This window comes from Dendropsophus ebraccatus, chromosome 5, assembly GCF_027789765.1.
Source record: "Dendropsophus ebraccatus isolate aDenEbr1 chromosome 5, aDenEbr1.pat, whole genome shotgun sequence".
Taxonomy (NCBI): Eukaryota; Metazoa; Chordata; class Amphibia; order Anura; family Hylidae; genus Dendropsophus; species Dendropsophus ebraccatus.
Window position 1 is genome coordinate 60,108,995 of NC_091458.1, and position 16,583 is coordinate 60,125,577.

The window sequence follows — 16,583 nt, forward strand, 5'->3', positions numbered from 1 at the left end:
TTATGTTGACTAATGTGTGAACATATACTATGGTGTTACTTGCCAATACATTATTACAGAGCCTGATACTTGTATTGCTCCCAAGCAACAATAATAAACAGTTCATGTGATTCCTTGTGCATGTTTACTTTAACATATTACTTTATGTTTGTATTAATTGTAAGAACACTCCATTACTGAGTGCTAGCAGCCTGTCTCTTCTACCCATAAGCCATCATCACCACCAGCTATGAGGTCTAGATCCTACTATACAGCGAGTACAGATTTGTGCGGTCACACCAAACTTCCACCCATCAGAATGCAGTTTGTAGTGTGAGCACAATGACCGTTCACAGCAAGATGGAGCTAGCTGCGATATAACTCCATGAATAGGGACCACAGCTGTCATGCTACTTATTTAATTATTTACTACAGAAGTATAGGGTAATATAATGGGATAAAAGTCCACTAATGTGGCAGGCTAGAAATTTTGATTACTACAAATCAATCTAAAATCTTGCAATGGAAGTTGCAACATTGTTCCCACAAAGATTTTCACAAGCTAGTGTAACTCCTTGACAGCAACTACACATCTTTCTTCCAAAAAAAAATGTATAATACAAACATAAAAAAAATGTTACATAACATGGGAAATAGACAATTATACCCAGGGACCACGGCTGGACACTGAAAATGTAGGGCTATGAAATAGGAAGACTGAGAAGGTTGTTCTAACCTCCACCTACTGGCCAAAGTGTAAACTGTGTGCTGATATGAAAGAGCTATGTGACATATGCCAATAAGACAGTGACATATCCATAGCACAGGGGAATCAAAATCTAAATGTAATAAAGCCCTAATGTTATGGCTTTATGAGATGTCATACCACCTTCAAATTATTTAGTGTCTACAGGGTGTCATTTTCTGTTACCATACAGGCACTTGAAAGTACTGTAAGGTTTGGGAAGAAAAAGACATGAAGGGTTCATGGATTAGATAAACCCTTCATGTATTTACATACTGGCATTATTATTTACTTTTACATGTCCTTTTCTATAGATTATGCAGAACATAAATTGTCTTAGCAACAAAGTCAACAACTGCTGAGGTTCCAAGTTACCTTCAAGATGTAGTCCTTTTGTACCCCTTACTTACATGAAGATCCTATCAGCATGTTTAGTTATAATAAAAGGGTGAAGAAGTGTGAGTGGGAGGTAGGAAGTGGTATAAAGGGATGTAAAGCTTTTTTTTTATTATTTTTTTATTTGATTTTATATTTTTTATTTTGTTTTGTTTTTTCTCTTTATAAAGGATCTCCAGCAGGAGTACAAAGCACCAAGCAGACATCCCACAGCCTTGTTTCTAAACTTCAATCCTGGGTTAATATTCTAAAGCAGAGCATTGTGGGGAGTGCTCACGCGGTGAGATGTCATTCCTTGTACAAAATTATTAGCCTGCTTTTATTTTCATTTTGTTACTTTATGCCCCCCATCCATGCCTGCAGATCCTTCTCACCACATGGTATAACCTCCATCTGAGCCACCCATAAAATAGTTGCCTTTTCTCTGTGTGACTATGACATTGGCACCTTGCATGGCAGCCAGCTGGGCTGCATTGGGAGGGCAGCCAGGAGGTGGGGGCTGAAAGAAAAGAGAGATGACATGAAGGCATGAAAAACTGTAAAGACAAATGTTATCACAAATTTTCAGCATTCAGATTTTATTTCCATTAGAGTACAGTCACATGTATCATATGTATCATTTTTGGTTCAGCTCTGCATCATGCTTTACTCCAGTTACCAACCAGTACCTTCCTTGGAGGTAGACTGTAGGGCTATAAAGTAAAAAGACTTAGAATTTTTTCCCTGACCTCAAATGTTGAGGGTCAATTTCACCTACTGCCAAAGCAAAAAATGTCCAGAGGGAATCCTACATCAGTTATTTTCCCAAAAAACACATGTGAAAATCAAAACGCGCATGTAAAAAACGCAGCGATAAAAATGCAGCGATATGGTACGTGTGAAGACACCCTAAGGCTATGTTCACACTACGTATATGACCGGCCGTTCCGTGACCCGGCCGGGTCACGGAACAGCCGGCCTCTACAAAGATCATTCCGGCTGCTACTTAAGTACCGGACGGATGATCTTTTCGGTCGCAGAGTTCTGACGCATCAGAACTTCACACAGCACACAATGAAGCTTGCGGCCGGAGCCGCTCGTCAGTTCTTTGCAGCGCCGTATGGGATTTCAGCTGGAGCGTATACGCTCCGGCCGGGATCCCATAACAGTAAATGCAGTGTTCCACACCGTACAACGGCCGTACTTTTACGTAGTTTGAACATAGCCTAAAGCATACCTTCAATAATGTGCCTACTAAATCTTCCTGCAGGATATTTTAAAGCAATGGCAGGTTGTCACTATGGTTGCCTAAGCCACCACATGATGCCAAAAGGCTCTCACGCAAAGCTTCTTTGCAGGAGAGGTTTCCAGCAGCATATAATTTCCTCGGTAACCAGATCTCTTACTCTCCAAACCACAGTTCCTGCTCTCACTTCTAAACTTCGTCAACACTAGATATATACTTTAACTCTTCTAAACATCTATGGATCAGTTAAAGGAGAACTGAATGGCTGAGTGGGGCTGCCATATCACGTCCCAAGTCCTGTCTCAAGACCAAGTGGAAACCAGACAATGGAGACCAGAGCTGTTGTATGTGGGCACAGGAGCTAGGGCACTATGTTATTTATTTATTTATTTTTTCACCTGCCCCTCCCCTTTTTAAAAAAAAGGTCCCAGTTAGAGTTCTCCTTTAAGGAGGCGATCATGAGTCTAGTGAAGACCATAAAGCCTTCCTTCTCAATACTCCCATCTTAACTAAGGGCCCTATTACACCAACAGATGTCTGACAGATTTTTTTTTTTGCCAAAGCCAGGAATGGATTTGAAAAGAGGGGAAATCTCAGTCTTTCCTTTATCACCTGACATCTGTTTATAGTCTGTTCCTGGCTTTGGCTGAAAAAAATCTGTCAGATATTCTGTCAGACATCTGTTGGTGTAAAAGGGCCCTAAGCGAATTGCTTTGTTTGATCAGTGCTCATCAAGTAGGTTGGCTGTCAGCGCTGCTCCACTTCCTTGCCGCTCCTCCCTGGATGCCGGGAACAGCTGGATCCAATCCTGGGAAACTGGGAGAAGTTTCCCAGTATTAAATCCAGCTTTTCCCTGGCACCCGGGGTGGAGCGGCGCTGACAGGCAACCAACTTAATGAGCAGAGCGCTGAGCAAACAAAGTGCTTGGCTTCGTTTAGATGCGCGATTGCTGAAGGCAGGGTGCACTAGGAGAGCTGTCACACTACAATACAGTCCTCTCAGGGTACTAAAAGTTGCCTCTCCCAGCTCTATTCCTGAAATGCTTTGAACAGCCATGTTTTTTATCCCTTGTAAGCACCACAAAAAAAAAACATTGCAGAACTGTGGTCTTCTTGAAAGGCGGCCCTCAGATCACTGAGGTTTTGGGTACAGAGTTATGAGCCTCTACACAACATCTCTGCTGATTCCTCATCCAGCATAGGAAAGCCACCATGTAGAGGCTCGTAACTCTGTACCCCAGAACCTCAATGACCTGATGGCTGCCCTTCAAGAGTGGGATGCCATGCCTCAGCAGTCAATAAGTCGACTTGTGAACAGCTTGAGACGTTGTTGTCAAGCTGTAGTTGAGGTTCAGATATACCCACCACTATTGTTGGCCCTTGTCTTAATAAATTGTTTAAAATACGAAATCACAATTACATGCTCATACTTCGAGTGTAACTGCCATTTTTTTTGCAGCAATCAACATTACAAGCAATTTTAAGAAACTCTGTAAAAGGTTTTATTAAAGCGAGTGTACCATCAGGTAACATAGTAATATAGTTATTAAGGTTAAAAGGGGACAAGAGTCCATCAGGTTCAACCTAGGGAAACCCTACTGTGTTGATCCAGGGGAAGGTGAAAACCCCTATGAGGCAGATGATAATTGCCCCATCATAGGGAGAAAATTCCTTGCCAAATCCAATGGCAATCAGAATAATCCCTGGATCAATCTCTGGATAGGTAGATCGCTTTGGGGTTTTTACCTTAATGGATTGATGCAGACACCGGGATGCTGGTGGCGCGGTCCTTTTTCGGAGCACTGGCACACCCCAGCGCACTGGGAACAGGCCTGTCAGCTCTTAAGTGTGACGATCTCCCCTCCCCTCTGTGACATGGCTCCATTAGAATCAATAAAGCCGTATCACAGAGGGGGAGGGTGGGACGTTGTTTTGTCTGGGCTGCCCCCAGTGCTCCGAGGTGGGCCGGGCTCCCAAAAAAAAAAACGCGTCCTGCCAGGGAACAAGGTGGCGGTTCAAAAAAAAAAAAAGAACTGTATCGCCGGCATTCTTGCACTGTCACCGATCCATTAAGGTAAAAACTCAAAGCGATGTACCTGATGCTACATTTTCGCTTTAAAAGGGAACTATCAGCAGGTTAGACAAGTCTAACTATCTGATAGCCCCCTATAGCACCCAGGATGCTGAGGAGGAAGGTATGTGTCTTACCCTCCTCCTATCAATGGAGCAGGTGGGCCGGATGACGCTGTAGGGGCAGGGCAGTGCTCCTGGACAAAGATTACGCCAATTAACAGCATGGGAGCAGCGCCAAGGGGGAGGTAAGACACGTAACTTCCTTCTCAGCGTCCCAAGCTTTAAGCAAACCGTTCCCCTTTAAGCAAAAAGCTGTTTCCCAGCCTCCCCCCTCACTTCTTATCTGTTCTTTATCAGGCAAAGCTATATTCATCACAGAGAAGCAATGTGAAGGCAGGTGTGCTGAGTCCATTATAACCTATGGGGGGGAGGGGCTGAGGGAAATGAGTGAGTAGGAAAAGAAGGCAGTTGTACAGTTTGGAGACTGTCTGGGCACATAAAACGCAGTCAGATTCACAAGTCACAAGGGTCAGGGCTTTTCTAGAAACTTGATGAGATGAGTTTGCAGGATGATGTGTTTTGCAGGCTGCCTTTTCTCCTTTCTGTGCTCACTCATCCCCCTTGACCCCTCCCCCCTCCATAGACCAAAAGGGACACAGAAATCCTGATTCTTCTGAAGTTGGAGGGAAGGGGGCTGCAAAACAGCTTTTTGAGTACAGAAGGAAACTCTTTTGCTTAATAAAACCTATTACAAAGTTTCTTAAAATTGCTTGTACTAATAATATTTGATTTCTGAAAAGGGACATTTAAATAACAATTACTCTTTAACCCCTTAAGGATGGGGCCCATTTTCGTTTTTTCCTCCTTGTGCTTAAAAAGGCCATAGCACTTGCATTTTTCCACCTAGAAACCCACATGACCCCTTATTTTTTGCATCACTAATTGTACTTTGCACTGACAGGCTGAATTTTTGCATTTGGTACACTACGAAACCAGAAAAAAATTCAAAGTGTGGTGAAATTGAAAAAAAAAAAAAACGCATTTCTTTTATTTGGGGGAACTTTGTTTTTACGCCATTCGCCCTGGGGTAAAACTGACTTGTTATGCATGTTCCTCAAGTCGTTACGATTAAAACGATATATAACATGTATAACTTATATTGTATCTGATGGCCTATAAAAAATTCAAACCATTGTTAACAAATATACGTTCCTTAAAATCGCTCCATTCCCAGGCTTATAACGCTTTTATTCTTGGGTCTATGGGGCTGTGTCAGGTGTCATTTTTTGCGCCATGATGTGATCTTTCTATCGGTACCTTGATTGCGCATATATGACTTTTTGATCGCTTTTTATTACATTTTTTCTGGATTTGATGCGACCAAAAATGCGCAATTGTGCACTTTGGGATTTTTTTTGCGCTGACGCCGTTTACCGTGCGAGATCATTAATTAATTAATTAATTGTTCGGGCAATTACGCACGCGGCGATACCAAACATGTTTATTTATTTATTTGTTTACTTTTATTTAAAATCTGGGAAAAGGGGGGTGATTCAGACTTTTATTAGGGGAGGGGGCTTTTTACTATAAACAACACTTTTTTTTTTTTTTTTTTTTTTTTTTTACACATATACTAGAAGCCCCCTTAGGGGACTTCTAGCATATATACTTTGATCTCTCATTGAGATCTTTGCTGTATAGATATACAGCAAAGATCAATGAGATCGGCACTCGTTTGCTTTCGGCTGCTGCAGCTGGAAACAAACGAGTGCCGAGCCGGGGACAGCGCCATCATGGACAAGTCACCCGCCGGCATCAGACAGGGAGATCGCTCCTCCGGGACAATGTCTCCCCCACTAGACACCAGGGAACAGTTGCCTCCGGTAATCGGAGGCAGCTGTCAACTTTGATGAGGACATATGACGGGTACGTCATTATGTCCTTAAGAGGTTAAATGCCCTACTCATGATATAATATCATTGTAGTTTACGTTTTCTACATATTTCACCTGCAAGCCAAATATTTCTAACTCTTTGTGAGTAGTTTTTATCGGGCATGTTTGCCTTTTGCCGTTTGTCACCTTTCCTTCTTAAAGCAATACTGTATTCACCAACCCACTCCCCCAAACCGCTGGTACTGTCCATTTGATGAGATCAAGTCCTTCCTAGTTGTGTCTTTTAAAATACTCCTGGTGCCTTAGTTAGGGTAAAAAAAAAAAAAAAGTTCTTTTAATCTGCAGCAGCCAAGTCAATGTGGCCTAGAGTGTCTGTGCCTTAGGCCTGCACCTCCTTTCTTCCTTTAAAAGACACGGCTGGGAAGGACTTACTCTTATTAAATGGACGGTACCAGTGGTTTTGGGGGGTAGGTTGGTGGATACAGTATTGCTTTAAAACTTTAATAAAAATACAATTAAAAAAAAGGAAATGTCCTTGTGTGGCTATGTCTCAAACTATTTGTTTTTATTTATTTTTACAGATCTGTGTGGGGATGGATGGCATATGGATTATCATCTATACGGCGTCTATATTTATGCATTGGTTGCCTGGTAACCCCTGACCCCGTGGCAGCCATCTTCTATAGCACTTTTTTTAACAGACTTGTAAATATGGATAAAACATAGATTTGCTGCTGATATTTCTTTTGTAAACAACAGATCTGTGAGTTTGCAGATGTAGTGGGAATTACAGTTATCGGCTAAATAAACATTTGGCCAACAGCTATTCAACGTGTAGGGCCAACTTATGTTATACTTACTGGCACACTCGTTGAACTTCCTGCACCAAATCTTGCACCTGCATCAAATCCTCCATCAACTAAGACAGTGGAACCTGGGTGATACACTGGTCCAATGGGGTAGTAAGCCATGGGAACAGAGGAAGCCATTGGTGCAACTTGATGCATTGTCTGGGCCATTGGCAAATACATGGAGGTTCCCGGATAAGTTGCAGACATTGCAGCCATATTAGCAGTAGGTGGGTGAACATACCCCTGGCGATAAAGCTGCAAAAAAAAAAAAAAAAGGAAAACCAAAAGCATAATAAGATACAACATCTAGACAGGAAGCAGAATTTCTCACAGGGCTTTTGTCTTTTTTTTTTTTTTTTTTTTAAGAGTCAGAGATTTACACTTTATAGTCCACAACATAAATGCAGGTATTTTTATTTAAATAGGAGAGCAGTAAAAGGTGATGCTCTCTTTCCCCCTAGAAATTAACTCTACATTGTGGGATGACAAACTGCATCATTAAAACTAGACTGTGGTTTGACCCCAGCATCGATATTTTATTGTGGGCTGGCCACGATAGCACCACTTTAGGCTGACTGACCCTAGCATTGACACTAGACTGTGGGCTGACCAGCCAAAGCATCGAAACTAGATTGTGGGTTGATCAACCTCAGCATAAGAGTGCTATGTTTTAAATCTGTATCTATGCAGAAAGGTTCTAGATAAGAAAAATAAATCCCTTGGCACCCTTTGGCTCCCATGTTTAAAAATAAGACAGCCAAAAGATTTTTATCCCAAGCAGAAAGCAGTCATAGGGACAATTGTCACTTGTAACTTGTAAAGTGCTGTACTGTGGTTTTTACACCTGTTCAGACCATGATAACAGAAAAGTACCTTTAACCCTTTAAGGACAGAGCAAGTTTTCATTTTTGTGCTTTCGTTTTTTCCTCCTCGTGTTTAAAAGGCAACTGCACTTGCATATTTTCTCCTAAAGACCCACATAAGCCTTTATTTTTTGCAACACCAATAATACTCTGCAAATACAGACTAAATTTGTCTATAAAATATGCTGCAAAACCCGAAAAAATGTGCAGTGAAATTGGAAAAGAAGGTGCAATTCCTTTTATTTTGAGAGGTTTTGTGTTTTGTGTGCCATTCGCCCTATGGTAAAAACTGACATGTTATCTATGTTCATCAAGTAAGATTACAGCGATATGTAACTTGCATAACTTTTATTTTATTTAATGGCTTTTAAAAAAATAAAACCTTGTAAAAAAAAAAAACACTAAAAGCTTAAAAATGCTCTATAACCCTTATAACACTTTTATTGTTTGGTCTATGGGGCCGTGTAAGTTGTGTTATTTCTTGCGCCACGATCTGTTCTTTCTTTCGGTACCTTTTTTGCGACTTCTTGATCACTTTTATAAAAAATTTTCTGGATTTGATGTAAACAAAAATGCATAATTTTGCACTTTGGCAGGTTTTTGCGCTTAAGTCGTTTACCGTGCAAGATCAGGTATGTGATAATTTAATAGTTCAGGTGATTACGCACGTGGCGACACCAAACATGTTTATTTTTTTATTTTTATTTATAAAATGGGAAAAGAGGGGAGATTTAAACTTTTACTAGGGGAGGGGGGATTTTTTATTAGTCCCTGGGAGACTTCTATATACACAGCACTGATCTCCCGTTGAGATCAGTGCTGTGTATATAATAGAGCAATGATCTATCAGATCATTGCTCTATTATACAGGCCTGCTGCAGACCAGATACACTGATTGCTGAGTTGGGATCAGCGTCATTTCGGCGCTGAGTCGCAGACGGCTCAGTAGAAGAGATCTCTCCTCCACGATCGCATCACGGAGGGGAGATCCCCCCACTAGACACCAGGGACAGGGGGCCAAAGACTATTTAAATGCAGCTGTCAGCTTTGACAGCTGCATTTAAATAGTTAATTAGCCGGAAGCAGCTAATACCTGCGGTCCCCGGCTGCACATAGCAACCGGGGACCACGGGCTGCAGAGAGGGCTCACGCCGGGAGCCCTCTCTGTTTCCCCTTAACGGCTGCATGTCGAGTATACTCGTCATGCATCGTTAAGGGGTTAAACACAATAAGGCACATCAACCTATCAGTACAGTATCTAGTTTCATGCAATTAATTCCAGATAGTATTGCTATGCCAGCAATCAAATACATCTTAATGCGTTTCCCCCTGTTTATACTTATCTAGTAACTGGTCTCCTGATGAACCGTAGAATATAGAGGAAACATGTCGAGACATATGTGACTACTCTCTGGGATTAATTTCAAGAAATTGGATATTGTATGGGTGGATGTGCCTCATTGTGTTTAGAGGTTATTTAAAGCGAATGTACCATACCATTAATAAAAAATCAATTTTAAATGACAGGTGCTGCCATGCAGATTGTGATGGTGCCAGTCATTTTTCAAACTGCTGCCCGATTCCCACAATCCGTTCCGTTTTATATATCTGCAAATTAAGTCGTTTGGTGCACTAGAGGTGGGCCAAGCAACCCCAGTGAACCAACATGTCCCCTCCGGGTGACGTGGTACCTTCTGAATTGAGTCCAACCCGGCTCTACCCGAGATATTAGTGCACTGGGGGTGCTGGGCCCACCTTCAGTGCACCAAACAACCTAACTTGCATAAATACATATATCTATATATATGAACTGATCGTGGAAACTGGACAGCAGCTTGAAAAAAGACTGGCACATCACATTCTGTGTGGCTCTGCTGACTAGGTCGTATAAAAAGCTATCTATTAATTGATAGTATTGGTACATTCCCTTTAACTTTGGATGTTACTTTTCTGTTTTCATGGTGTGCAAAGAACTAAAAGCCACAGTACAACACTTATTGTCCTTATAAAGTGACTGGCTTTGCATAATCACTCCAGTAATATTGACTATTTGCAATATATTGTCGTATGGTCCCCGCAACATTTTTTCTATTTTATACGGTTTGGTGATGTTTTTAATGCATGTTTATTAAAAGCTAAATGTTATGGTACATTTTAGTGAGAAGTTGTTTTGTATGTGTACCATAATATTGTGATACTGGTGTTTTAGGGAGGAACATTTTTACAACTGTTTGCTACAGAACAAATAACATCCTCTTGTAACTGCAGTTCTGAAAAGTATTAGGTTCAAAGATCAAGTACCCAACCAATGCTATCTCAAGACACGACGTCCCGATGTAACGCCATTCTTCAGTCTGAAAATGACCTATGGCTTCTCACCATGTTTTACCTTGATCAATACGACTTTTACACTCAAAATGCAGATCAAAGTGTAAATGCTTGGTCAGAACCTTTTGGATGGTTGGAAGATGTCCAAGTACGAAGAATTATTTAGATAAATAAGCTTATACAGTATTATTTAATAAATGTACTATGTGTAGGTAGATGTTGCTGTACATTGTGTAGTGTTCATGCTGGGTTACTGCAACTCAACTTTCATTCACTTTAATGGGAGCTTAGCTGTAGTACCCCAGCATGGAAACTACACAATGCGTGGAGCTGTCTGCTTTCATGTCTGAAGCTTTGGGAAATAGCTGATCTGCTGGGTGTCTCAGACCTTCAGCAATCTGATATTGAAGATCCATTCTAATGGTGCGTTTACACAGACAGATTTATGTGACAGATTTTTTAAGCCAAAACCAGGAACAGACTATAAACAGAGAACAGGCCATACAGGAAAGATTGTGATTTCTCCTCTTTTCAAATCCATTCCTGGCTTTGGCTTCCAAAATTGGTCAGATAAATCTCTCTGTGTAAATGCACCATAAGGATAGGTCATCAATAGATATTGCCCACTAACCCCTTTCAATTCACATAGAATCTGCACAACATGAATATATAGGGGGAGATTTATCAGACATGGTGTAAAGTGAAACTGGCTCAGTTGCCCCTAGCAACCAATCAGATTCCCCCTTTCATTTTCCAAAGAGTCTGTGAGGAATGAAAGGTGGAATCTGATTGGTTGCTAGGGGCAACTGAGCCCGTTTCACTTTACACCATGTTTGATAAATCTCCTCCATAGTTTCTATTTAGATTTTTTTGGGGGCAGAATAACATGGTAGGCTGTTATACTTTACCTCAGAATAAGCAGGAGGAGCATCTGTGTAGGCAGGAGCCTGCGGGAGATGCATGGCTGCTTGTGGGTAGACAGACTGAGGATTGGGAGCCTGGGTTGGATAGGCTGGAGGAGTAGGGTATTGTCCTGTAGAGGAAGGACATAAGGAGGGGTAAGAAGGTAGGAGTCAGCACATATACACCCTAATACCACATGAACAATGCTTTTCAGAACACTTTTAGCATTTTTCTTTAGTAGTCAATATGGCATTCACATGAGTGGACAACCATATGATGCTTTGCCAAGCTGAGTCCGCCACTGTGGGAGCCAGTCCGTGCAGCTGCTCTCTGCTGGAGCCTATAGGAATGGTTTCCTAAGGGGAACCCCATCTATTGTGCCCATATGCCCTAACAAAGCATATGAAAAGGGGGTATACACCACACCTACTTTACATCGTATAAGTATGTGCAGGCTTAGGACACAAGAGCAGAAAGAACTGCAGGTCTAAGAGCACAGCTGATGCAAGTTTAAGTAGCATTTAAATGTAATCTTTTAAACTGCATATATACAAAGGTAGTTCTCCTTTAAGCGTTGATGCAGAGGACATCTATACCATCTATACATGCAGCCAGTATGCAGTGCTGACTGTCATAATTTTATAGTAGTTTATCCTGGCTGACGCACCATACTGAATATTAATACAAGAAGGTAGATTGCTGCGTGCATAGAAACTTCCTCCCCTGCTAACCCCGGAGGGCTTGTCTTTCTGCAGATCCCTATGGGCGATGTGCTTCTTGGCACAACTGCAGTCAGCATGGATTCCCCATCTTGTGTTAGCAACGCAGCAGAAAAAAAATAATTGTCAGGAAGAGCAAAGTCAGCTCTTCTGCCAGGGGACAAGAATGAAATACACACTGGATGCCGCTGCCTCGCTTCTCAATATAACAATCCCTGTAGCGGGAAAGATCCCAGCACTGCTAGATGTGCCTGCAGTATGACATAAGCCTGTCCTCTCCCGATATATCAGCAGTGATACGTACTCCACAATTGTAACCGTGGGTGCAGTATATGTGTAGGAGTGGGAGGGCAGGAAATGGCTGGAAGTGGCATATGCTTCACTGGCACACTGCCACCATCTTCGGCTTGTGTTATACGAGGACACGAATATTGGCAGCCGATCTTATGCAGCTATTTGGTAGATTCAGCTTTTACAAATGTATTGGTAATCACTGTTCTGCTTATGGGTCCACAATATTAACATCTCACAAACACACATAATATATATATACATACATACACACACACACACACACACAGAAGGGTGTAAAATATAAACGTATACAGCAGTGCTTATATGAAATGGCAGGAATGAGGCATAAACACAAATACATGAAGTTCTGAAGTTCGCCGCCAAATACCTCCCCCTCCCCCAGTGAATGTGGGCGATACATCCATGTCTCCACATGAGCATAGAGATCTGCATTATTACACCAGGGAATGGCTATACACCGGACCAAACATGTAAACCTTGCTGCTTAGTCTATGGCAGGTTCAATTGACTGTTTAATAGGGAATCTGAATGACTCCATAGTGAATCATCACAAAGAAAAACACCAATGTTCACTGGAATTTACACCACTTCCTGGGACTTAGCTAAACTACGGCTATATCCAGGAGATCGAAAAGCATTTATTACATTTCATGCATAAAGGAGCAAAGATTCTGTATTACTATACAAACATATATACCTGGTATTCATAATCATATACCAAATCCAAGAAACAGTATTGGAAGAGGGGTTCAGAATAGAGATGAGTGAACCTTGAGCATGCTCGAGTCGATCCGAACCCGAACTTTCGGCATTTGATTAGCGGTGGCTGCTGAAGTTGGATAAAGCCCTAAGGCTATGTGGAAAACATGGACATAGTCATTGGCTGTATCCATGTTTTCCAGACAACCTTAGAGCTTTATCCAACTTCAGCAGCCACCGCTAATCAAATGCCGAACGTTCGGGTTCGGATCGACTCGAACCCGAACCCGGTTTGCTCATCTCTAGTTCAGAAGAAAGCACTGACAACCATTTAGCATCTACACTGAACTATCTGTCACTTGTATATATCACTGCTAAAATGTACTAAAACAAAAAAGGGCCCATCAGAGTGCCAGCCTTGGACCGTGAGGAGAAAACCTTAACTTAAAAAGAGGAAAAAATTAAAGGCTCCATGGAGACCAAAACACTTCACCCATCCCTCCAGATTTAGAGCATGGGAAGCAACTGGTTCTCTTCACATCATGTCTCCTAAGAATAGTATGTACACCAGGAAACCGCCACTCTCTATGCTAAACGTGTTAACAACCTTCCATTGCCAGGTAAAAGACAGTCCTTGCTTCCTCCATCTGGCTAGTATAATGCAAAAACAAAAAGTATGGAATGGCAAAGTGGACTGCGATATCTCATACTATGCTATTCATTACATAGAGATGGATACTTGATTTAGGAGTGAACCTTCTTCTAGACTGCTAGATTCTACAGAACCTTGAAGACACCTTGCAGTCTGACAAACATCATAGGTATTTCTTATTTAATTCTACATGCTAAACAGATCCTACGAAATACCACTGACATTAAAGATGGGGATTAGTAGTCGTTTATGCTATTCATAAACCAAATAAGCAGGGCCCACCAATGGTAGACATGCTGTAAAAGGAGAATCACTGTCGTTCTGTGATCATGAAAATTCCAAGGGTCATCTGGCCGGATTTACATGAGTCACAAGTCTGGGTCCAGCCGCAGGTTTGATGACAAGAACCAACAGCATCATAGTGATCTATCATAGCCATCTAAGGTGCCGATAGATTGGGTTATTAGACCTACTGTTGGGCCAGGACCTGCAGCCATAATAGAGGTGTAAAATGCACCCACAGTGTACTTGTGTGAATCTGGTCCTATGAATAATGAGGAATATATATATATATATAAATATACAGCGAGCTCCTTGCAGCCACATGTCACAGTTGTATTGTGGACACTTTTTTAAGTCCATACTATAACAGCAAGTCCCAGTCTGCCTGCAGGTCTGATGACCCGAACTGACACCTGTCAGATTCATGGTCAGGCTGAGGCTTGCAGCCTTAAAGGAAAGGTCCAGCCACAGGACTTTTTTTTTTTCCAAACGCAGGGGCAGTGGAGAAAATAATTAACCTCACTAACTCACCTCTCCCCATGCCTCTGCAGTGATGGATTGCTGCTCCGGGATATCGACCTGAGCTAACGTCACGATCTGATCAATGGACAACCTGGTCAACCAATCAGTATCTGGGGTGGGACACTGCTCCAGTCACTGATTGGCTGAGGGGGCTGTCCAACAGCCAGAACAGTTAATTCCCCCAGCCAGTCACGGGGAGACATAAGTAAGGACTGCTTGTTTTCCTCTTCCCTGCCACCTGTGGGATCCTTCATACGGCCAGACTTCTCTTTCATAAAGGCACAGCCATGCCTCTATAATATGTCTATGTGAAAGTGACCATTATATAATGCCTTCCCATGGTACACGGATCTGTAAATGTAAGCCATGGCAATCTTAACAACATGGCATCTAGTAGTAAAAGTAGATGACACATAGGAGTAAATACCTTGCCACCATACTATAGAAGCACACAGAAACATTGTTTAATTTAATCACTAATTTCCATGATCTAAGTTTTCTATAAATCACTGGTCCCCACAGTGACTTTCCTCTGTAGTATGGCATGCTGGGAGGTGCAGAGATCCCCATACTGGGATGTAACAGAGCATGACTTCTATCAGCGTGTCCCTATGAATAGGTGATGATCAGTCAGGTGATAGGTGTGGACTCTCAGTAACTACAAGCTGCCGGAATGAAGAAATGTTTATCTAGTTACACAATAATCCATGTCATAAATGTATCATAAAGTAATGTGAGAAGCCTCCAGGGGATGGTACGCCATACATCGCTGACAGCAGGGCTGACACCGGGGACGTCACCGCCATGACTCACCTGCCCACAGGTAACGGTTATGAAACAGCCTGGCACACGCAGCCGTACTGGTGCAGGGCCCTTACAGGGTGTAGGCATATAGTATATACAATGTATATGCAGCCATAACCATAAGAAGGGAGACACAGACACTTATATACAGCTCTGTATATAATATATATAATATATATATGTCAGCATAGGTCCTGTGCTGTATCTGTAGCCTCCTGTGACAGGGGACATTACAGATCCTGAGCACAAGGCCCAGCCATGTATCAGCCCTATAGCAGATGCAGCGCTTCATGTGTCCAGATGGGGGCGCTATACTACACACTGGAAGGTGGGCACCCAGGGAGCGTCTTTATTAATCCTGGGGTGAGAGTGACTGAGGATGGCTATCTCCATAGGACATATGAATATAGCAGGTCCCCGGTTAGTACGGGCAGCCTGAGGCTTGTAGTCCCCCCGTAGCTAGCCGCAGCCCCCTCATCCCCGAGCAGTAGTCATACAAGGGTTAATCGCAAAGCATGCCGGTACCTGCTGCTAGGATGGGCTCCCCAGACTGTGCGCAGGTGACAGGGACGAGCGCCCCGCAACCACTAACAGCGCGGCGGCCCGGGGGTCCTGAGCACAGCCGCCTCATCCCCGCGGCCACCCCCCGCCCCAGCCCCGGCGGCCCCCGGGGAGCAGCCCCCTCACCTTTGTTGTTCATGTCGCCGGCCCGTGTGCAGTATTTTCCGTGTTGTTGTTGAGGATGATTCCACTTCCGCTGCTCGCCACTTCCTTATTGTGTTTTGTGCTCTCTACACGTAGATGACAACACGTAACGTCGAAATGCAGCGCCCCCTGGCGGCACTTTCACTTTGCACATGTAGACTAGTCTCGACTAGTGGTAGGTTGTAGTACACAGCTCCAGTGTACGGGCCTGCGCCTGCCAGCTCTGGTGTACGGCTGCTGCTGCCATGTCCGTCTGCCTGTGTAGATGCCACATCTATCTGTCTGTCTATAGCAACCTGCTCCTGTAAACCGCCATACTATTACTAACCAAATCCTGTATACTGAGACAAATATTACCAATAATAACAGTATAGAGGAAGGAAATATTACTGCCACACCACAACCACCATGTTGTTACTGACCAGATCCTGTATACTAAATCCAATAAAACACAGTACCAGATAACAAGTAAGGCCCCCTTCACACGTCCGGAAAATCTGTCCGGATTTCCTATCAGGAAATCCGGACAGATTTCCGGACTCATTAGACATGGCACGGACACCCTTCCGGATTTTTCCGTAAGGGTGTCCGTTCCGGAAAATAGGACCAGATTTTTTAGATCCTGTCCG

General features: G+C 42.8%; 1 protein-coding gene across 1 annotated transcript; it reads right to left on the minus strand.

The window, feature by feature from the left end:
• Window positions 1-1,235: 1,235 nt before the first annotated feature.
• On the minus strand, window positions 1,236-16,048 carry DAZAP2 (DAZ associated protein 2). The gene is made up of 4 exons (XM_069970313.1): window positions 15,937-16,048; window positions 11,262-11,386; window positions 7,172-7,417; window positions 1,236-1,619 (listed from the first exon to the last, which is right to left on the minus strand). Exons 1-4 carry the CDS (start codon window positions 15,947-15,949, stop codon window positions 1,491-1,493), a joined length of 513 nt encoding a protein of 170 aa, XP_069826414.1. The 5' UTR covers window positions 15,950-16,048; the 3' UTR covers window positions 1,236-1,490.
• Between the last annotated feature and the right edge of the window lie 535 nt (window positions 16,049-16,583).